The sequence below is a fragment of the Falco biarmicus genome, chromosome 4 (genome assembly GCF_023638135.1).
Source record: "Falco biarmicus isolate bFalBia1 chromosome 4, bFalBia1.pri, whole genome shotgun sequence".
Classification (NCBI taxonomy): Eukaryota; Metazoa; Chordata; class Aves; order Falconiformes; family Falconidae; genus Falco; species Falco biarmicus.
The window spans coordinates 47,852,765-47,875,485 of NC_079291.1; the positions used below are offsets into that span (position 1 = coordinate 47,852,765).

General features: G+C 38.8%; 1 protein-coding gene across 6 annotated transcripts in view; it reads left to right on the forward strand.

Annotated features, from left to right (window-relative positions):
* Nucleotides 1-22,721, forward strand: part of CCNY (cyclin Y) — a 129,345-nt gene that overhangs the window by 73,977 nt on the left and 32,647 nt on the right. For 4 of the 6 annotated variants that reach the window (XM_056335894.1, XM_056335895.1, XM_056335898.1 and 1 more), the window contains exons 2-4: nucleotides 2,459-2,533; nucleotides 8,353-8,387; nucleotides 19,252-19,352. In XM_056335894.1, coding sequence (XP_056191869.1) covers nucleotides 2,459-2,533; nucleotides 8,353-8,387; nucleotides 19,252-19,352 — 211 coding nt within the window. Of the gene's footprint in view, nucleotides 1-586; nucleotides 2,363-2,458; nucleotides 2,534-2,556; nucleotides 7,203-8,352; nucleotides 8,388-19,251; nucleotides 19,353-22,721 lie in introns of those variants that run through there. The other 2 variants (XM_056335897.1, XM_056335899.1) reach the window with 2 other exon arrangements.

The window sequence follows — 22,721 nt, forward strand, 5'->3', positions numbered from 1 at the left end:
TTGTGGAGTTCAGCAGTGGGAAGGAGCCACAGCCACTGCCTGGCAGTAGGTAGCTGCCTCTCCAGAGATGGTGCGGAATTCCTGGTCTGGCCTCTGCAGCTGCTGAGATTGGATTTTGCTGGCCTTTCAGCTCCTGTCAGAAGAATAACAGTTCAAGAGCTAGTGCTTTTTGGTAGTTCGTGCTTTTTTCCAGAAAGGCTTTTGAAGTCCTCTGTTGGTTTGTTGCTTCTGCGTAACAGACTTTCTTAAATAGTTGCAACTTGACTGCAAGATGTGGCAATTGGTTTTCCTTTCTATTCAGCCCTGCAAGCAGACTGTAAGCCTGTACCGGGTTGTTGTTACTCCCTGAACAGATAATTTTCTAGGCCTGAAGGAAAGGAATGTGTCTGTTCAGTGTTTTGTAAATTGAGTTCAGTTTTGTGTTGCTAGACCTATTTTGTTGACTGAATTTATGTTGCTGTACTTTAAAAGATTTGTAAAAAATTAATCTGTAGTGGTTTAAAAAAAGTCAGTTTTTGTTTGTGGTGATGTGCTGTTTGATAGAAGATAAAGAGGATGGTAGAAGACAATGTATTTTGCCATTTTAAAATGCTGATTACTCTTAATGAATTGCATCTTGAATTCAGCTTAATGGAAAAACTATCCTGAAATGGAAAACTATCTTTACCAGCACTGTCTGTCACAATGACTGATTTTTTTGTCGTCTTCTCTATGTCTAAATAAGATGCAGAAAGTAACATGAAAACATTCCTTCTGATTCACAGTCCTTTCAAGTCAGAACTCCTAGTAGTAAGATGACATTCCTAGAATCTTCTTCAAATTTGGTTGCAAACCGTGGTTTCTGGAAGAATCAAAATGGCTTTCCTTTGAAATTCCTAGATTTCTTTTCCATTGTGGCTTTGATAATAATAATAATAAGCCCCTTTTCCAACTGAGGAATTGCTCTTCTGTGTTTCTGGGCTCTTCCTTGTATGAAAGATCATTTTTATTTCAGAAGTTATGTCCTGGTAGCAACAGCATGTTGAGTTGATCATCTCATGGGCTGCAGAATGCAGGGAGATGAAAAGGAAACCAAGAGAGCATAAAGGGGGAAAATACAAGTAGAAAGTACGTTTGTAGAGAGGTGTGTGGTCAGGAGAAAAAAGCAGGGAAGTGAAAGACCTAGTAAATCAGTAAATAAAAGGGAAAGGGATGGTGATGGATGGTGAAGGAACAGGGAAAGCTCTAGACAGGAGAACTTGACCCCTGGGCAAAAAGTCTTTGTTTTGTTTTTGTAAGACCTGGGGCTTGATTTCCAGTTTTGCTGAGCTTTCACAGAGGTATGAAAGGGGAGTGAGAGAAATGTAGAAAGCCTGGGATAATCACAGAAGAGAAACTTATCAGTGCTCGTATGTAGTCTCACATAAATGTCTGCTTCAAATGCAAAAGAATGTGTATCTAGAGGTCAGGAGAATGTAAGAGAACTAAGGCTGAGATAGCCACACTGGGAGAGCAAGAAAATGCTGAACAATTATGTGCTGTTTTTAGTGGCACGCTTTGAAGTGGATGTGGGCATGGAAGTTTTGACAAATTGATAAAGGAATGTAATCTGGGAACAAATAAATTCAATGGATTTTAACCTTGTTAGGGAAAATAACATTCATAGAAGTTTATATATAATATAAATTATACATTAATATTATATAAATTATACATTAACTTTGAAGGCCCCTTTATAACTGCCATAACTTAAGATTTCTTTAACTTTTTGACTGGGTATGGTTATAGTCTTTAATACAGATACAGGTATTTTAGTCAGACATATCATCATAGTGATGACTATGTGCAATAGATTAGAATCTTTAACCTGGTAAATGTTTTGTAGGACTGGTTTGGTTTCGGTTTTTTGTGGTTTTTTTAGAAGTTGTCACAGCAAGGAATATGTTCATCTGTGAACTATCAGGAAAGTTTCAGGTTTTTTGTAATCGTGACCGCTCTGGCCTAGACTTAGCTTGTTTGCATTCAGCTGCAATAACTGCTTATTTTAATCACATCTAATCTTGGAAACCCATCTATCTACAGAGGGTTGCATATGTAATGCTTAATTCTTCTATAATTACATATAACAAGCTGTGTTCCTGTGCTTGGCAGTAGCTTTGGGGCATGGTGCGAAGAAATTGATTGTAAATGGATAATTCCTGACTTCTTGTTTACAGACTTCTCAAGCGGCTTTATCTGTTTTAATCCAAAAAGCAGCCCTTAGAACTGAAGTCTAATCCCAAAGCTGTGTTGATGTAAATGATTTGCATGCCAAAAGAACCACTTACGTGAAGGATAAAAAAGTGGGCCTCAAGATGGATTTTGTTTTAGAATAGCTGCTTAAGTATGTAAACTTGGTCTTATTAAAAATAATGAGAGAATCTGTGTATGCCATTGGATAATCATAAATGTTTTTGTGCTATTTTTTTTTTCTTTCCAGATTTGAACATGGAATTCAACCCATCAGATCATCCACGGGCCAGTACGATATTTCTCAGTAAATCGCAAACAGATGGTAGGTTACTGAATTTATTACAGTATTTGCTATTGCAGTTATCTCTAAACCCTTTGTTAGAATGTGTGTGATAGTCTTTTAATATATGTCCCTTGCCAAAAAAGAGGCTTTTAGAGGCATCATGTTAGAGTTTAAAAAGTCACACCTCTAATTAATTGTTTTGTCAGACCAGTAATAGAAGGTACAGATTTTGAGTCCTGTCATGTACTGAAATTGTGAATTCCAAGTAGTCATCATATCAGAACTACATATATGGAAAGGCTTAGTATAATTATAATTAAAAAATACTTTCCCGAAATCCAAAGTTTTCTGTGTAACTGTTTGTTTTTGTTTTTTAAACTGAACATTAGGCTAGGCTTCTGGAAAATGTGTGGAAAGTATTTTCTTGAGAAAATGCCAGTTTACATTAGCTAAGAAGACAGTCCAGAGTTTCCTCTAATATAGCTGATACTGTAAATGATCTCAGCAGTAGATTTTAATAATAAAACAACCCCCATCCCACCCAAACAGTCTCTCTTCTTCTCTCATTATGAATGATATATAATCATATATTTTCTGGAGGATTGTTTTTTTTATTCATAGACAAAATGATCTCTCTGGAATTACTTCTGTTAAACAAGCTTCTTGATAGAGTTAGTAGAATAGAAGCCATTTATTCTGGCTCTCTCATTCTGTGTCGGACATGTATGATGCGTTGGTTTAGAAGTAGATGAATAATCTATGCAAAACACATAATTTTCTACTAAGACTTTTAAAGCTTTTTCTACATGGTAATTCTGACTGTTCAGTATGAATTCTTTGTCCTTCTTTCTGCTGCCTATAAATGCCATTTTTTATTTATGTAGTAAATTGCAGTGTCAAACACATCACTTAAAAATAATGTAGTTTTCACGTACTGTATATTTTTTGCTAAGTTTTGAGCATGACTAGAACAAAGAGGATGTACATTTAGGCTGTAACTGAAGAGTTGATTATGTGAGTACCTCTTTTGTCCTTCAGATTGTCCTTCTGAATTCAGCCCTGGTTCTGTCAATGCCTTATTACGTGGTTTTGGATGTGATTTACTATCTAATCTGGTTTGGTAGTCTGTAAAATGAATATGATAATATTTCTATAGTACACTGTATTATGAAGATTGATGTCTATTTTACAGTGGTTTTATAGTGTTTTGAGACTGTATAATCCCGTATGGATGCCACCTGCTTCTAGTTAAAGCTTGTTGAAGGAAGGGACAAAAAAAAATTAAATCTGAAGTCCGAGAACTAAAATTTTGATTAGACCTGTTGATTATTCTTACTTGTAGTAATAGCAGTTAATTTATTATAGTATGGAGTTAAGTGTAAGCAGTTTTTAAAATGACAGTTTACACCCATGCGAAAGTTGGTCTATAAAACTTTGTTCTAGTTTAAATAATATGCAGGACATATTTTTCGAGTGAGAACAATGAATTTACTGAAACAATATAAATGTTATCGATAGGAGTTTAAGATCTGTTCAGCTATCCTTCATCACAGTGGAAAAATTCCAAAGACTATTCTGCTTGTACAAAAGAAAAAAGGTTCTGCAAACATTCATCTGCTGATGTATTGCCAAGAACCATCCTGTTCTGGAGGGACAGTTCACAGCAGTAAGCATTGTGCTTGGCTGTACTTCGGGCCTCTTGTGGATGGAACCAAGTGAGCTGTAGGAGTTATTACAGGAGTTACAACATTCAAGGATGTTGCCTAACACCAAAATGCAATAAAATGCTTGTTAAGGGGAAAACATAAGGGTTTTTTTGTGGTCTGTGGTGGTGTATTCTGACAGCCTGCTGTGTAGTCTAGGGGACCTCCCAAGACTTCTTAAGACAATGTAGAAAGGGACAGCTGAGCTGGCAATGTTGGAAATGCCAAACTTGGGCATGTAACTACCTCTCTCCATTGCTTGTATAGTATTGGACTGGCAAACCTTCCTGTTGACAGTAAGTGAAAATATTTCTGTAGGTAAGACCTACAGACATTTGAAATATGCGTATTGGAGAGTTGAGGGGCATCAGGACTCAAGGTTTCATCTAGGATCTGCCTGTGACTCTGGAGTGTATGTCACGTGTTTGCACAATAGGAAATGGCCAAGTCCATTGCTACATGCTAGAGTGACTTGGCAACATTACCTTCAGGCAGTTCCATGTTTGTCTTTCTAGTAGCCCTGTATTCTTTCAGCCTCCCTAGTAATCTTGTAGTAGTGTCCTAGCATAGGAGCTGTGCTTGAGCTGCTTGCGATCGACATGTGAGTGAAGAGCAACAAGCTGACTACCCCAGATATAATGAGACGGGATACGGCACCTCTGGATATTATGTGGTCTGAATTTCCCGTTGTTGTGTGAAGCCTGGGTGCCATGCTAAGCATCTAATCTGTCCAGTCCCTCTCAGTCAGTAGTCTGAATGCATCCTTAATTACCTGAGAGTTTAATTAATCTGTAGAAAAGTTGAAAACACCGTAAATGTTAATTCAATTCCTAAATAAAGTAGCTCTTCCAAATGTTTCCAACTCTTTGTGGGAATTTTCTAGGTGCTAAATCTTGCATGAGTAATTCTCCCTGTTTAGGGAGCTAGTAAAGCATTTCACCTTTTATGTCATTTAATTTCTGTGAGAGCTTTATGGAAGTTCTCTTTTGTTTGCTTAGTTTGGCCTGTAAGCAGCATGGTCTAGGTGACTACAAAGCCATGCACTATTTATTGTGTGGTTGTGGTTAAGCCAGGCTTTCCAAACCTTAGCACTCCAATTATGTAACTTCTTTTCCTTACAATAGCAAGAAGGCAACTTATAATAGCAAGTTGCAGCTTCAGGGGGCTGGTAATGGTCTTTCCTGTTAAGTGGGTTACAACTCTCCACCTCTCCTAACTTACATTAGGCTTTTACACTTTCAATGCGCTGGCTAAATTTTGGAGTATCCGTGCAACAATGGGCTTCAGACAAAGAGAATTTTGAATACTTATTTATATAATGGATGGAAGTGAAGTAAGCTACACTTACTCTTTAATGTTAACTAGGATTAGTCTCCTGTCTTGGACAAAACAAAAAGAAATTATTTACAAGCTCCCAAAATGCAAGAAATTTTCATTGATATAATCGTTAAGGAGTGTGTCTTTGATCCTAATATGGGCAACCTTAAGATAGCGTATAGGAATTGCACAAAGTTTCTATTACAGCTCAATGAAAAATACATACATACACACACACGTACATATATGTATGTGTGTATTTCCTCACTCCCTTTTGTTTCAGGATAATGTATTTTCCTACTGTTGTAAAGTTTCAACAGTAACAGTTGGAAGTGCCTCCAGAAATAGGAGCAAGTCATTGACCTCAACATTAGCAAAACCAAGACAATTTGGCAGGATCTCAGTCTCCACTTGAAAAGTTCCATTCCAACTTTCGAGTTTTAAAATGTTAGAAAGAACGTAGAGGTCTAATTGTTTAAACTGACTCTAAATCTGTTCAGCTTCGTTTTGTCAAAAGCTCATGCTTGAAAGCCCAAAGCCTGGCATTGCAGTTAGGAGTTTATGCTACAGAATGGTGGTTAATTATAATACTATGGGCTGGTCTGCTGAAGACCATACTGTGCTGTGTGAGCAGCCAAGTGACAGAATTACCTCTTTATGGTCATTTTACCTTGGCAGAAGTGGCCTTTTGCCTTGTGCAATAGTTGTCTTTCCCTTGTTTGGAGGGAGGGTTGTGATCACAAAAGAGAGCAGTTGTGACAAAATGGGTTTCTGCTGTGCCCAATTTCCCATTGGCATATGTTCTAGAAAGAGCTGAGCCTTACGCCATGGCAGAGAGCGCCAGTAGCACAAAAGCGCAGCTGCCTTCTTGTAGTCTATCACCTGAGAATCCAGGCTAACTGAATTTCTGTTATATGGGGAAAATAACAGAAAGGAGGTCAACATGGTGCTTAGAGGAATGTGCAGCATTAGCAGTGCTTGAGCAGGAAGAAGTGAGGGGTGCGTATAAATAAGTTAACATATTCTTCTGGAGATTGGAAATAGCAAATGGGAATGATCTGTGAGTGTTATTCTTGCTTGGATAAACAGATAATTGTACTTTCACGAGGAATTGAATAATAGATACAAGGGAAAATACAGAAGATAAAAACTAAGATAGGAGAAAAAAGGTGATTAAAATGGAATTTGGAGTGTATGTGCAGGCTGTCTTTATAGGATTTTGTCCATAAGAACTTTGTGGTATAATTGCGATTAAAACACTTAAATACTTAACTGTCTTCAAAATTTTGCAGTTAATAGGTGTTAATTTTCAGTTATGTACTCTTATTAGGTTTATATGCAGCTTATCAGAATTGTTACTGCCCTTATGTTGCAATATGCAATACTAGACAAATACTTTGGCTGTTCTTAGAAGTGAGTATCTACCATCATTTTGTTGTTTCCCTTTAGATCACTTATGTCCCTTGCTGGTGATAAATGCAGTGCGTGGAGCTTAAGTGTAGTGCAGTGTTTTAGAAGGATTTTAAGCAGTTTAACTCTTTACTAGACAATCAGAATTTTCCTGATGTTCCTGTTTAATTCTGTTTCTTATACAATGTCCGTAATTGTGGATCTGAGCATGTACTAAGTGACATGGCTAACATCTGTCATGTGTGATTCTCCTTTCTGCTCCCTGGGAGGAAAATTATGTAAGGATTTTTATAAGTTTTTTCTTACTTTCTTTTCATTTTATGTCTGCATTAAACATAGTTATTTCACAATATTCACACATACAGCCTTGTTTATGTGAGATTGCTTGCTTATAATAAATCACGAGTAATGGCTTCTCATCCAACAGGGAATGGACAGGCTATCCTACCATTATGAACACTCTTACTTTGCTGAGTGCGTTGGGTTGCATAGCTTTCTAATCATGGTGCACCAAAGTGCATTTAATCACCTACAGCATGAAACCATTATTATTTTAATCCTGCAGTTTGATTTATGTGTTAGTTGCCTCCAGACTTATATCCTAAATGCTGTGGTATTTTCACTGGAACAGAGCTCCACAGGCTCTCTATGGGGTGAGTTAATTGGGAAAGTGCTTTAAAAAAATTAAATACAGTATATTTTATCAGCTGTAATAAACATTTGCCTGACAATTAAGACTCTATACATCTGTCTCCCTTGTTGCTGTTTACTTTCTGAATATTTTGGCTAATTGTGGCTTTGACTTGCAAGCCTTGCTTGTGGTGACTGGTTCATACTCACCAAAGTTATCTATTTTCATTGTTATGTGCGACATGAGTAATAGTTTCAGGCTTGCATCTGATCATTATAGAAGGCAGTGGTCTAATGCATATGGTTTCAAGGCTCCTCTATGGGAGTTAGTGCACAGTAAGCTATGATGGGAATTTGCTAACTCCATGGTGTAGCTTTTTAGGTGCTTTCATACCTGCAAGGTAGCGTAGGTCACTTTGCAACAAGGTACCTTGCATGAAGGCACTGGTGGCTCAGGAGTACCTACACAGAGAACTGGTGAAGGATGGCTAATCCATTGCTGACTTGGACCGTAGCTTACTGCATATTAACTTTCCCATGCGGACCAACGCCTGGTGAAGTACCCAAATGGATGAGAATTTTAATCCATCACCACACTAGTGAGCATAAATGCCTTTATGCATACAAATATATATGTTCCTTCTGTGTTTGATATATAAATATACCTGGTTAGTGCAAAAGCAGTTATAATGTTGCTCATAGATAGCCTCCTGTTCTTTTTGTTATAAATAGTGTATAAGAAGCTTGATCGGGAAAAATAGTCATGTAATATTTCTATCATATTTTGTGTTTTTGCAGTGAGAGAAAAACGCAAGAGTCTCTATATAAACCACGTAAGTGAAAATGCCTCGCTATGCAGCTTTCTCCTTGTTGTCTATATTATACAGTAAATAAGAGTTATCACACGTGATTTCTGTATTGGTGAGAAGGTGCTGATGCTTCAAATGTCTGTTCTGCATCAGGATCCAGAAGTATAGGTCTCGGCTATTGAGTTAGTGGAACGGATCTGTTGGTTTGAAGACAGTATCATGCTCACTACCAGTGTACAGAGGTAACTAGTACCTGGGACAAAGAGCTGCACACATTAGTATGATTTCTAAAATTATATACAAAATAATTTTACTCCCAAAACTTCAAATGACGTTTGTATGCAAGTTTGCTTTGCCAGAGAGCTGCAGCACTGGATATTTACAAAGAAGTTCTGAAGTGCCTGACCAGTGTTGATGCGACATAAATGTGGATGACACGTGGTACATGCCAAGTATGAAGATGGGATTTTGATAGGCTTGTATACCCCAGGCATTTTTCTGTGCAGTTCTCTTCTGTTTGAATCAAATTCTCAGTGAAGCTGAGAGCAAATTCTCTGTAGCCTGCTTTGGGTGCAGGACCAGGCTCTTTGCCCCAGTTAGTATTGTTTTGTACTACTGAAGCACCTGGAACCAGTGCGGTTGCCAGTTATTTAAGCCTTGTGCCGAAACGTCTGGAGTCATGCCTCAGTAAAATTGAGTAGGGGAAGAACTAATTGTCTTCTAAATGGTATTTACCTTCAGGGTGAAATGAGGAAAAGTTCTTAAACTTCCCTCTGTCTGCAAATATAGGCCATCATTTCATGAATCATTTTTAAGCTGGTACAGCTGTTGAAAAAAACATGTGGTTTATAGCCTCTGCAGCCCTTTGTGCGGCTCCAGGTAAACTAGATTGGGGCATGAATGCAGGTAGATTCAGCACAGCTAAAAGCTAAAACGAATATGCTCCTCAATGTGATTCACTTCAGGGCTTGTACTTGTAGAAAGGGAGGGAGGCATGGAAGCAGGAACGAGCCACTGAGTGGGGTGAGAAGGCAGGACTGCTTCATTTGTTGGCAGAAGTGGTTTGTGCTGAGTGTTTCTGGAACTACTGCCTGGCTTCAAAAGCAAGCTGAAATTTTTTGGTTTCTCTAGAGTTAAGATTTTGAGAAGTTGTGAGACTTATAAAAGCCTTAAAGTTGGCCCCACTAGGTTAGCGGATATTCTCAGTGCTTCTCGCCCTGTAAAACATTTCCATTGTTCACAGTGCATGTGAGGGTGGTTTCCAGTGCACTTGTGTTGTTACAGAATTACTTGCAAAGCTAATGCACTGGGTTCCTGCAAACTTAATAATGTATGCTTAGTAATTTCCAGGATGCTTTTTAGCCTCAAATTTGGAGGGTTCAGTGCAAAAAAAGTGAGGATTTAGGCAATGCAAAGCAAGGTACTAACTGAGTTTCTGTGACTACCTTATGACATAGATGAAATTATCACATATCCAGAATCTTTTCATGTCATGTAAAAGATGTGTGCTGCATTAGGCAGACTGAGAGTGGATTCCTCTGGAAGACTGAACAAAGATGACTATTACAAATGCTGCTGGAAGCACAGTGCTGCAGACTCTGGTATGAAATATTTTTAGGCAGTGCTGGACTTGTTGCAGAAAAGGGAAGGGTGATCATGTCACGAAGGGGCTGTATTGTTGGGAGCGCAATACAGCAGCTTACACAGTTGGTGCCCTAAGCACTGTACCTCTTCCTAATTTTTTTGTTTTTTTCAAGTATTGTTCAAAGCATTGGCTAAGGTTGCAGCAGTGTAAACTTCCCACAGTAGTCTGCTTTATTGCTACCTTAAGTCTGAACTCTTTGTACTGACAAAGTACTTCATTTGAGTTACAAAGCTAAAAATAAGCTTTATGAAGCTGAAGTCCTAACCATGGCTTTCTTTGTATGTCTTTACAAGTCAGTTAATTTTTTTTTTTTTAGACAATACTCATAGCTTGTTTTCAAACGTGCCCTGTGATATTTAAGTTGTTACTTCAGCACACCTGTGAGTATTCATTCAGCACCTCCTTAATATTCAGTCTGCTAAAGCTGACGCACAAACTGGTGATCGTTTTTGAAATGATTGCTGTGGCCTTTAACTGACAACTGTGTTTAGGTTTGTAGACTGCAGGGACCCATCCTAATTTTCCTAGACTGCCTTGTCTGGAGGAATTTGAGGAAATAGATTTAATGATTGTAATGTGACAAATAATGGGTAAAATTTACATGATAAAGGAATTTATGGTATACCCTATTGGTTGTTCTGTTCTTTTCCACCATTTTTCAGTGTGTGCTAAGTGCATTTTGAACAGGAGCTATTGCTAGTTATGTGTTTCCCTGTTGATGTGAAGTGCTGGGTCTCCACATCTGCTCTGGAGGAAGCAAGCCAGCGGACATAAATTTTGGGGCATTGTTTTTTGTCTTCCTTTTACAAGAACTCCTCGCCATAATGCAGCACTCCTGTGGTTTTTCCATAACATCATCTTTCTTTTTTTTTTCTCTTCTAATTCTTTTATACTTACTCTCCTTTTGTGATAAATAACCAAGATGAGCAACAAAATATTTTTATCCCTTTGTGCGGTATCTTACTGGTTACTTTGTAGGCAGAGTTGAACATCTCCCAAGTGATTAGGGTGGCTAGCAAAGAGAAATATCGAGAAGAGTTGTGCTTTTTCTTTTTTAACTGCTTGCCTAGTTCTGTGTAGTAGCAGATGAGAATAGCAGTTTATATAAACACAGTTTCAGAATGTTACCTATGAAAAAAAAATATTGAATTAATATTGACTCTTCCTCATTTTAAAATGCATTTTCTCAGTATGATCATGCCATTTTTCTTTTCCTTTCTTTCTTCCTTTTGTTTCTAGAATATTTTAATTGGCTGGATAGTTTCCTTTGATCCTGAATACAGATACTAGGTTCCTGCTTTGATGTGTTGCTCTTTGTCAAGGGCTGGCAGTTGCCATGTTTCTGATTCACCTTGTCAGTGAATGTCAGGTATGATGGAGGAAGCCAGCAGCTGTTCTGGTTTTGGGGTGGGGAAGGCAAGGGGGAGGGAATAGAAGTGGGGGGTGACAGGGTGCTATGAGAATGCTGTCATCAGTCTCCCCACAGAGCCCAGGGAGACAGACGCCAGTTTGGGGATGGTGCTGGAACCTTTGCATCCTTGTAGGTGCTGGAAGTTACCTACCCACAGTGTACCTGGCGTGTTTGCTTTCTTCCAGCCTATTTTAATTTCTGAACAGTTGCAGCAGACTCCCCTTTCCTGTTGAACTGGCAGTTGCAGTTTTTTGTTACGGCTTTAATGCTGCTTCAGTGTGCGCTTGTCTTTTAATCTTCTTGGTCAAGCTGCTGAGGGGATAAAGATGCAGACTGATACAGAGGCATTTCCTCTTGCAGAGAGGAGAGATTGCATCAGTATCTCTGTACAAGGAAAGCAAACAGGAAGACGTATTTTACGTTTTTTGAGGGGGTGGGTGAAGAAAGAGTGAAATTTTTATTATTGTTTGCAGTATCTGGTTCTTTGTACTGGGTGATTATTTTTTTGCAGGGAAGGAAGCAGGACAGGGGAGGCAAAAGTAATCTTGTCTGAAAGGGAAAACTTCTAGAAAAACTCGATGGAGATAAAAGTTCTCTGTTTGCCAAAGTACTTTCTCTTCTTGACAAGATATGCTCTTAAAGTCGAATCTGTGTTTATGAGCAGTAATGTCCAGTAAAAATAAGGAATATTTTTTGGACATTGGAATATTTCTGAAGGAGGATAAAGGGAAGGAAAAGGGAGGGAAGAAAAAGGGAAGGAAGATAAAGGGAAATTATAACTGTCTTTTTTTTTTTTTTTTTCTGGAGACTTTTTCTCAGCCTTGTAGAATCAGCTTCCTTTCAGCATCATCTTCTACTGTCTGCTACTCGGCAACTGGATGTTCAAATCCCAGCAGCCTAATACTGGTTTTATCATTTCAATTAGAAAAACTAACACCTATGTATAGACCAAAATTTTTTCAGCATCTTGGGAAGAAGTTTCTGGGCATCATTCATGTCAGAACCCCTTGGTCCCTGTAGTGATTCGCAACAGGGGAAGCTTCTTTCCAGGCAGTCCTGCTGATGGGGACTGGCAGAGGACAGAGGGGTCCTTTGCTGTACGTGGTGTGGCACAAGCAATTTCTGTGAGCCTTTTTGTATGCTTGAAATGATATATGGTATTTGTTCTTGTGTAGTCCCCAAATTTTCTTGTCAGGTTGGATAATGAGGCTGTTCTGCTTCTCTATTGTAAAACCACTAGGGATGTGACTGATAATCAAAAACTTCCAGCTAGTGATTGAGAGTCAATAAGGAACATGCTGAAATGGGAACAAAGCCTGAAAAGTAGTTTAATCTGTGAAAAATGCAAAAGCACAACATAAAATGTGAAATGTTGGTTTTAAGCAGACTGCCTGAGGCTGGGTATTGTAAAGGTTTATAATTGCTGTCCAAATTCCTTAAGGTATTTTAATTAACATTCCTTAATCAAAGAGAAGGAAAAAGATAAACTGGAAGATAGATTAGAGGCTCCTCAGGTGCTCTTGAAGCTCTCCTAGAGATTGCTTAATGCAGTCTTTGCTCCTCTCCATTGCAAGATCACAAAGAAGCAGGTCTAGAGGGGGCCTCTATAGGCCATCTGGCCCATCCAGCAGATTCCCTATGCTGATGCTGTTCCTAACAGATGCTGTCTAAGAAGCTTTTTCAGGTTTCCAGTAAGTTGGAATGAGCAAGTTTTCTTTAATGGCTTACCTAAGCTTACTGTTTGAAATGTTTTTTTTTCTAGTATCTTTCAGCCCCTTGCTTTTTTCCTGTTTTCTGAAGAATTTTACCTTTTCTATCAGCCTCAAGGCAATAAGTTATATGAAGTGACAAACTTGTTGTAGGGGGAGGAACACAAGATAACTTTTGGGGTAGAATGAGAACATGTGGGAGGGTTTTTTTACAAGGTTGCTATACAATACTTGCTGTGCTGGGAGCCTAGTGAAGTCCCTCTGGTCAAATTGCACAACACTAGCAATTATATGCTATGTAAATACAAGCCTTTGAGCTGCTTTTAGCATTCAGAGAAATATTTAATCTTGCAGGTTTGTAAAGCAGAGCACTTTATCAGTGGTTAAGTAGGGCCTGTGGTGTGCTGCAGAATTTACCAGCGGTTGCTGAGCCCCCCAGGAGCTCAGTGGTATGCTGACATAGTTTTCCATAACTGACATGTGTAAGGACAAGCTTTGAGAGCAAAAAATGTGCAGGTACAGATCTAGGCTGAGGCATCAGTTTTGGACATTATCAAACACTGGTGAAGCTCATCAATTGAGGACAAGTTTGAATCATGCCGTGACTGGTGAGGTACAATGAGTGTTATTCAAGAGTGGCTGGACTAGATCTTTTTTTTAAATTATTGTTGTAGATGTTGGCAGAGAAAGGTAAGCATACAATGCTGCAGTTTCCTATGGCTTTTGTTTGGGTGCATATATCCAGATCGAGCCACTAAATGTAGACAATTGTGCTGTAGTATCAAATTATGCAAGATGAAGAAGATAAATGCAGAGCTTTGCAGAGCCGTGCAGAGAATTGTGTTGCATGGCTTGCTTGATTTTGGAAGCACTTTGTTGACCTGTAAAGTCATGTTTCTTCTGTGAAAAATGTTGTCAGAACTAAATCATGTCCAGAAGCAACAGAAGATTCCCAGGATAGGAGCCTCCCTTTTCCAAGTCAGCAGCAGTCCTGGTATTTTTGCTTGCTGTTGTAATTTGGCTCCATGTGTACTTGTACATGCCAGTTTTGCCTATTAGCATTTTGGCCAGCCTCTGCTGCCTGGAAGCTAACAGGCATGTCTCCACAGACGGGTGCAAGCCAGCCTCAATTTTTTCGATGGAGGGAGCTACTATTAAATGGTTAAAATCATGCAGTAACTTACACCTGGTTTGATGGAAGAGGAGACAGTACTATCATTATTTAGGACAGAAGCTGCAAATTATCTTTTGATGGACAAAAGCAAAAGAACACTGGAAAAGGCCAAAGCACCTCTGCCAAACTGGAAGCTGACTGGCTGAAGGCCAGCTCTGGTACAAAAGCTCTGTATAGCTTCATTAGGGGAGCGTTGCACCCAAATGAACAAATCCTGCTGAGCATCAGGGCAGAGTGCCATACTAGTGTTGCTAAAGAGCTTCCAGGACACAGCTAGCTGGCTAGTACAGTTCTGAGAGTGGCTTTTTGGTCCGCGTGTTTCTACCCCAGAACACCCTGAAATAACTATTTTAACAAAAGAAATAGTAGTGCTTCCCCTTTCCCCACAAATTTAATTTCTGAGTGATGCTAAAATGAAAGCTGAGAGAAATGAATCCTTTTGTGTATTCTCATTGTAAATTAGTTAGGAATTTGTTGTGATTCCTTTCACAGCAGGTAGATAGAAACAGTTCTGTGGAGCGAGTATGATTTTGATGGCAAACTAAGCCATTCTGCTTCTGGTAAGATGTATTTTATGTAAACTTTCAGTAAATCCTGTTGTTCACACATCTGAAAACAAATGTCATTTGGAAAGTTGGAAGGTTTCAGAATGAAGCATGGAGAAAAATGAAGCAGTGATAATTCCTTAGTACTAGTTGTGCAAGAGGGAAAACCGGCTGTTTTTAAGAGCTAGAAACACCTGGCATTAATTTGAGGTATGTTGAATCTTGATTTCTTGGAGCCTGTTCTGTAACACATGTAAAAGCTTAGCAAGTTATAAAGCAACTTTTTCCATTTTACATCTTTTTCTGTAAAGAAAGAAGTTCCACGGAACAGGAATTATGCATTTATTGTAACCTATAATCCCTGAATTTCTTAATGAACATCTCTGTTCAAATGCGGAAAAATAACAACTGCTTCTGGAGTAAAGAGCTACAAATCCTCCCCACAAAAAAAAAAATAAAAAAAATCACAGAAGTGATAGAGAACTGGTCCAGAATTCATCTCAAGAGGTTGTTCAGTCTGGTTTCCAGCCTAAGAGCAGAATCCTCAATCGAAGGTGTTCCTGGCATATGTTTGTTTTATGTCTTCTTTACAACTTTCAGTGATGGAGATTCTATCATGGCTCAAGTCACTCAAGGTGTCCCTGCTATTAGAAAAAAGTGGTGATTTGGGTTTGCTTTGGGGGTTTTTTGCCATCACCTCCTCTCACACTTTCATGTCCAATCTTAATTTTCCCTAGTTCACTATAAGCTTTCTCTTTCTTATCCCATCTGCAAAAGTCATGGAGAACAACGTTCTCTTCTTTGGAACTCCCTTCAACATGACTTAAGGTCATTATTGTTCCACTGTTCCTGGAGAAAACCTCTCCAGTCTTTTGGGTTTTCCTTTTAAGTCAGGTTTTTCAAACCTCTGATTAATCTTGCTGCTCTCTCCTCCTGACTCTCTGAAATCAGTTCATCTTTCTTGAACTGCAGTGGTCCAAACTGGACATAAAATTCCAGCTAAGCAGAGTGGAAGGGTGCTCTGCTTTGTTGTATGCATGGTAAATCTGTAAAACCTATGTGATATTTTCCTGTTCTATGAAAGAGTCTTCTGCAAGTTAATGCCACTGCAAATTGAGTAAAAAATACTATGGTTCTTATAACTTATCAAAGTTATTGCTCAAAATTTTACATTGAGTAGACCAGACCTCTTTGGAATGTCCCTTACTTCAGCCTTCTAATTTGAAAGTGATCCCTGGGTAACCAGAGTACAGTTTTCCAAGTAGTTTTTACCTGCTGTTTTGCCCTTTCCTTGTTTTGCCCTTTGGGAATTTTATGCAAGATGAAATCAGAGGCCTTGCTGAAGTTGAGAAGCATGATATCTACTGAATCTCAGCTCGGGTACAAAAATATCACTACTACAAGTTAAAGTATGTATAAAGTGAATCCACTTCATATCAGTACTTTTAATTTGTAAATACTTGTGATGGCAGAGATTGTCAAGGCCCCACGTGTGTCCTACGCTCGCTGTCATGTTTGTATGTCAAGACTTGCAAAAGGAGCTATACCACTCCTTTCTTTCCGACATCAGCCCTGATGGTGGGGCAGAACCTGAGAAGGGATCCCATTAATGTTTAGGGGGTTTTGCTAGTTTCTTCAAAGGGTCTATATTCTTTCTCAGCTCATCCAATTCTTCTTGTTTAAAGCGTCTCTGACTTGTCTAAGTGGAAGGTTTTTGTGGTCAGCCATGGTGGATTCAAAATGTGAATTCATTTAAGCTTCTGTACGATTTTGGATATGGACTTACCCCGTTGAAATGGACCCAGAAAGGGGGTTTCTCTACAGGACAGCGCTGAATACTGAGGTGATGATGCTCAGTAACCTCTCTTGCCCTTTGCCAGGGTGGGGAAGGTTCCTGTGCAGGATTTTATGGAGGTTCAGAAAAGACTATTTGACTGAACTGTGGGACTTTAGATGTCTTCCAGCTTAGTCAAGGTAAAATATGAAACAGAGTGTTTTCCAGTAATTTGGAAAAGGCAGAAAATCTGTTACCTGGCATACTGTATGGCTGCAGTTGGATGTCAGGGTAGAAGCTGGGAATGTTGATCTACCCATAGGTTGGTTATTCACATGGCACAAATGTGTGTATCTACCCGTGATAGTAGGTTTACACTTGGCACCATTCTTCAGACTGGGAGAGGTACCCCTTCCTGCCAAACTGTTATGAACAGAAAGTGAGGCATGAGACACCACATATTTTTCTGAAGTGTGAAAAGTTCTAAGCTGAATGAAGTGTGATGTGGGCTGAAAACAGTGAGGAGTTCTGTGAGATGGTGGTTTCAGAAAGAAGGTGTGTGGTCCTCATTATTGAGTTAGAGTGTTGTTTACATAAGAAAATTTAAATTGGATGGTGGTGTTGCTAGAGTTGTTTTCTGTTTTTTACTCATATTAACCTTAAATGAATCCGGTCCATTTATCTTAAATTTTATTTAAACCTTTAAGACTGTTGACACTTAAAATGTAGAATTAAAACTTTCCATGTGCTTTTTTTTTTTTTTTTTATAATGATGCTGAAATGCCTGTACCTCTCCCTTTTTTTCAACCACTGGACAGCCTGATTTTTCAGTTGGGTTTAAGTTGATTTGCGTTTATCATGCCTGTGGAAGGTACTCAACAGACTAATCCAGAAATTTGAACTAAACTGTGGCAAATAAAAGCTATAAATCACCAGTCCCCTTGTAATTCTCTTTGTATACATCAGTGCTAGATAATACATTTAATGGCATTAATGCTTCCAGTGCTTTTACATTTTGTTTGTAACCTTGCTTAACATATAATAGTTGGAAGGTAGATGGATTGTGAGCTTCCAAAGTGTTATGAAGTATCTTTCCAGACTTTTGGAGAATTTTTGGGAGGGGATAGTTCTCATTTTCTCAGTAAACTTTTTCACTTCCAAGAAAAGCAGCTCAACCTACTACTTTATTGGTCATGTGAGGGACCTTGACAGAATTTGTTGATGAGCTTTCAAATAATTTGAACATAATGTTTCTGCAATTGTAACAGCTTCAGAAATTATGTGGTTTTTCAATGAACAGAAGACTTTGAATGCTCTTTCACCGATAGCTGGGAGAATTAGAAAGATGACTCAGATGCATGTAGGTTTTACCAGGAATCTATCTGTTCTCTGTCTAATGAGTACTGCTAAGAACTCTCTTGCCTATGGAAAATGAAACATTAGTGAGATGATGGAGTGCTGGGACTTGTGATAATATTTGTTTTGGAAATTAGGCAGGGAAAGATACGCTGAGGTAATAGTCACAGGACTTAGATAATACTCAGTTGCTCTGAGCTGGGAAATGCCTGTGGATTCCCCCAATGGTATTGGCATTGGTCTCGCCGCTGAAATGCTGGAAACAACACTCATTGTAAGGCAAATTAAAATCTCCATGTTGATGTGCCAACTGAATTTTAAACCTATTCTGTTGTAAGTTAAACATGTAATTTGACTGGTCTTAACTTTCTTGACACAGGTTCTTGGTCAAGTTATTCACCTAGTGTAGTTAGAATAAGCAATCAAAGGGCATTAATGACTGTCATAGCTATTAGCTGGAATGATGAAGCTATTCTCTTTAGACCAGTGGAGTGCTGGCTGCTCTAAAGAGCTGAAGGAGAAGCCTTCTCAACAAAAAATCTTCAGAAATAACTAAAGTTGTCAAATACAGTTTTGTGGCTGAGCTTTCCAATGTTTTCCTATGAGAGAGCAGAAATAGGATTGAAATCTGTTGAAAACTTTCTCTGTTAAGAAATCTATTTCTTCTTTATTTGCATATCCACTTTCTCTTATATCCTTTGATCAGTTTTCTTCCTGTCTAATAACAATTCATTCCTGTTTAATTTTTCTGATTTTTTTCCCTGTTAATTTTTAGAGGGTTTAGTAGTTTTAATGTAAAGACCTCTTTCCCCTACTTCATTCTGTTAAAATTTGTTTGGGTTTTTTTTAATCTTCTTTCCTCCAAGCATGGTTTTGCATCTGTTTCTAAATCAACCTTCATTGTTAACATGATTTCTTTTTCACTCTTCCATTTACTCTTTTGGAATGAGGACAGAAACAGATCATGTTCATATTTGCTTTCCAAATGTATGTATGTATGTGAGTAAATCTGCACATTTTTTGCATGGCTTTGGGGAATGAGGGATGGAGGGGAGACTGGAACTTGAAAGCACTAGTCAAGGTTCAGGTGGTGATTGTTGTGACTTTTCACTGGTGATTATTTCTGAACTTTCTGAACTGCTTCAAAACATGATCACATTACTCTGTGTGTCACTGTAAAAGACAGAGAAATTTGTTTTTTCTAAATTCTTACATCTCAGAAAAATGCTTTGGTATTACATAATTGCCATTGTTCTTTTGCATATTTTTCACAGCATCCTCCTGGGCAGTTGAGAAGGAAGTACAGTTCCTGCTCCACTATTTTCCTGGATGACAGCACAGTCAGTCAACCAAACCTCAAGTATACCATCAAATGGTGGGTTTTATAATTCCTTTTTTTTTTTTATTAGGACCTACATTATATATGTATTTATACATACCTATTTCTGAACCTTTACTAAGCAAGCTTCAAAGGTTTTAGGTTTTGAAGTAGTAAATTTATTTAATCCAGTTGTGTTCCAGAGGCAAGGAATAGGATGAACAAAGGGCATTACTCTTACTTTGGGTCCATGCAGAATCAACTTCCCAATACTGCCTATCTCAAAAGAAAGCACAGCAGTTAAGGGTCTGATCCAGCAGCTGAAATCCTTGTGCTTCAGTGTTCAACCGGGTGCTTGCTTTGCATGAGTCCTCAAAACTTACTTGGGTACTTGTTTATTCAGAAGTTTGGAATTATCTGAAATTGGAGAGCTCTTTTCTGTTCATGAGAAAATGCTCATTTGCTAAGTTTTCTTTCCAATTTTCTGTTTGAAATGGAAATTAATTGCTTCCAGATTAATTTCCTTATTGAGTACAGCAGCACTAACAGTTTATTACACAGCAGTGGGGAGCCTTGTATGTGGTGTGCACATTGGCTTACCTTTTTGTGACATCTCAGGTGATTGTTTCAGGTTCCACTGGTGCCTTTTTACATTTGGAGAGAAATTAAATTGGTATTTATAGAATATTGTTCTTTATATTTTGTACAGTAAGGGGAAAAATGAGAAAATGAATGGTCAGGCATTTTATGCTGTTTGTTTATTATGATTGCTGGTATACTCCCTTGAGTTGTTTGTAGGTCAGTTACCTTGGTGTACTCAAATGTAAAACTGCAGAGGAACTTACATGAGAGACAGATGTATTCAGACTAATGTGTCCAAAGGAGTTAGTAATGTTGATAGTCACCAAAGCATGTTCTTAATTTTTCTGTTTAAGGAAAAAAGAAGGGAGTGGAGAAGGGTTTTGCAGTCAGACTGGCACCTAAGTCCTCATCAGCTCTTTCTCTCTGAAATACAATCTTGCTTTTCCTCAAGTTTCTTTAATCAGTACCTTAAAAATTATTCAGATTAACACTTGGAAAAAGTTTTTTTGGTTTTGAGGGTTTTTTTTACTCCTGGAATCTCAATACTTTTCTGCTCTAAAATCCTTTGAATGCAGATTTTGGTGAGTGCAGCCTTTTGGGTGGGTTTCAGGTCCATTTTTGCATCAGAACTGAACCTGCTCCTGGAAAGAAGACATGGGTTCAGTTGGCTGCAGCAGCGGAGAGGCATTTTCAGCAGGCCATGGTAGCCAGCAGCAGCCTTATGAAAGAGGAGACAGAAAGATAAGCTGGGGGGAGCAAGGTTGGGGACCTCTGGGAGAGGCTCAGGGTGTGTGTCGGGGGTGGGGGGTGGGGTGGGGGGGGGGGGTGGGGGTGGGGGGGGGGTGGGGAGGGGCATGTGGGCAGAGCTGTAGGGAGGGGAGGGAACATGTCAGGCTGGAAAAACTGGCTCTGGGTCTGGGCAGGAGGAGTTGTGCAGGGCTGGGGCCAGGATGCCAGCATGGGAAGGGCTGGAAGCTGCAAGGGGTCACAGGGTTTGAAAAGGGGTCATGTAGGGTGAGAAACTGCCCTCTGGCACATTAAGCCTCTGGGTGAGGAGTCTTTTTGTCCTCTTCTTGCCTGTCTGGCTGCACATTTAACAGGTTTAAGGGGTGGGGAGATTGTAGGGTTATTGCTTTTCCAGTACAGCTTCCTTTCTTGCCCCCATCCTGGCAGACTCTGCAGATGAATGGCTATTGCCTGTAGATATATCAATGAGGGATGTCTCTTGGCCAGCTCGTTTATTTCTTCTGGGTCACGTTATGCACTGGTGTGTTTAAAATATTAGCACATCAGCTGGAGATCTGCAGCATCAGTGGGGTGGCCAGGGTAGGTGAGGGGAAAGCTCCATAGGATTCTTTCATGCACAGCGAGTGCTAGCTGAACCGGCATATGAAAAGCAGAATGAAGCTTGGATCTGAGTTAATCTAGTACAGCTCTGAAAGACTTGCAAATTCTGATACAGATGTCTAAATAGTAAATATTTTCTAAACTCGGTTTTACATTTTGTTACAAAAGCAACCATATGGGCACCAAGCAGAGCTCTGAATGTAGATTCTTGCATCTGCTTTCATAAAGTGAACTGGAGCTGCAAGTGTGTTCCTAGGGGCATAATTTAAAATTAAATTTTAGGGCTAATTCATTTTGTGAATAGCTTTCCGTCAAATTAAATTAATTCATAAATGTATTTTTTGTGTTCAGTGAAGACTTTGTCCTTGAAATGTCCATGGTACGCTGTATCTCTTAATTCCTTAAATACATATCTATAGAAAAAATAAAATTTAAAAAGCATTTGTATTCTAAAAACTTCTAATGCAGCCAGGTAAAAGCTATAATGCTGATACAAAATTAGTAAAATATATTTACTTTCAAGTAAGAAAAAATATTTTTGAACAGTCATGTAGTGGAAAATACTCAAAAACCAAACCAACCAAAACCAAACCAAAGCAGAAATAAAATTCTGTTAACAGAGTAGCTCAAAGATACTGTTTTCCCAACACTCAAGTGTACCAGTTTTAATGTAAAAATTCTGGAATAAAATTACAGAGCAACCAGTTGACTTTCTTTTTAAAAGGCCTTTTATGGAGAAGAAAAGGTGGGGGTGGAATTTTGTGTCAGTGTAAGACATAAGCATCTTTATAGTGAATCACTGACAAGGCAAATGGTCAACAGATTGAACTGGCAAACTCCCTCCCTCCTCCTCCCCCTTTAGCTTTGACTGGGTTTTATGCTGCTGGAACAAGTAGGGAGGGTGCTGCTTCTGCCTTACCCTACTATAAAACTCATGTCATGAGTAAAGCATGCATCCTTTGATAATGCTGGAGTCATGAGTTGGAAACTGGAAAATGACCATTAGAAACTACGTCTTAATTTTCTTCAGATTCAAATGTGAATGAGATCAGTTAGTTGTATACATAGGTAAAATCTTAGCTTTCTGTGTACATAAGGACGCTTTTTGTCTTTATGCAGAATCTAAATGGAGGTACTTCAGTGTGTGGTTTGAGAACATGGGAAATGTATAATGCAGTAAGTTATTCAGGGAGTCATCTTTCCTGAGTTAAAACAAGTTACTTGATGACATAAAAATGTAGGAGCCTGGTGTTCAAGTCTGGTATGTAAGTAACTACATAGAAAGACAGCCAAAAGTTAATGGATTTAAATATAAAATCATAAGACAACAGTGATTAAAACCTTTCATGTTAGCCTGGCAGCATTAGCAAACAATAAAAGAGAAGATCTAATACCAGTGGTGCTTTGTCTTCAACCTTGGACATCAGTAGTTTTATCATTGACTTTAGTGGAGTAGGGCATTAAATGAAAGGTATGTTCAGCTTGGTATGTGGATTA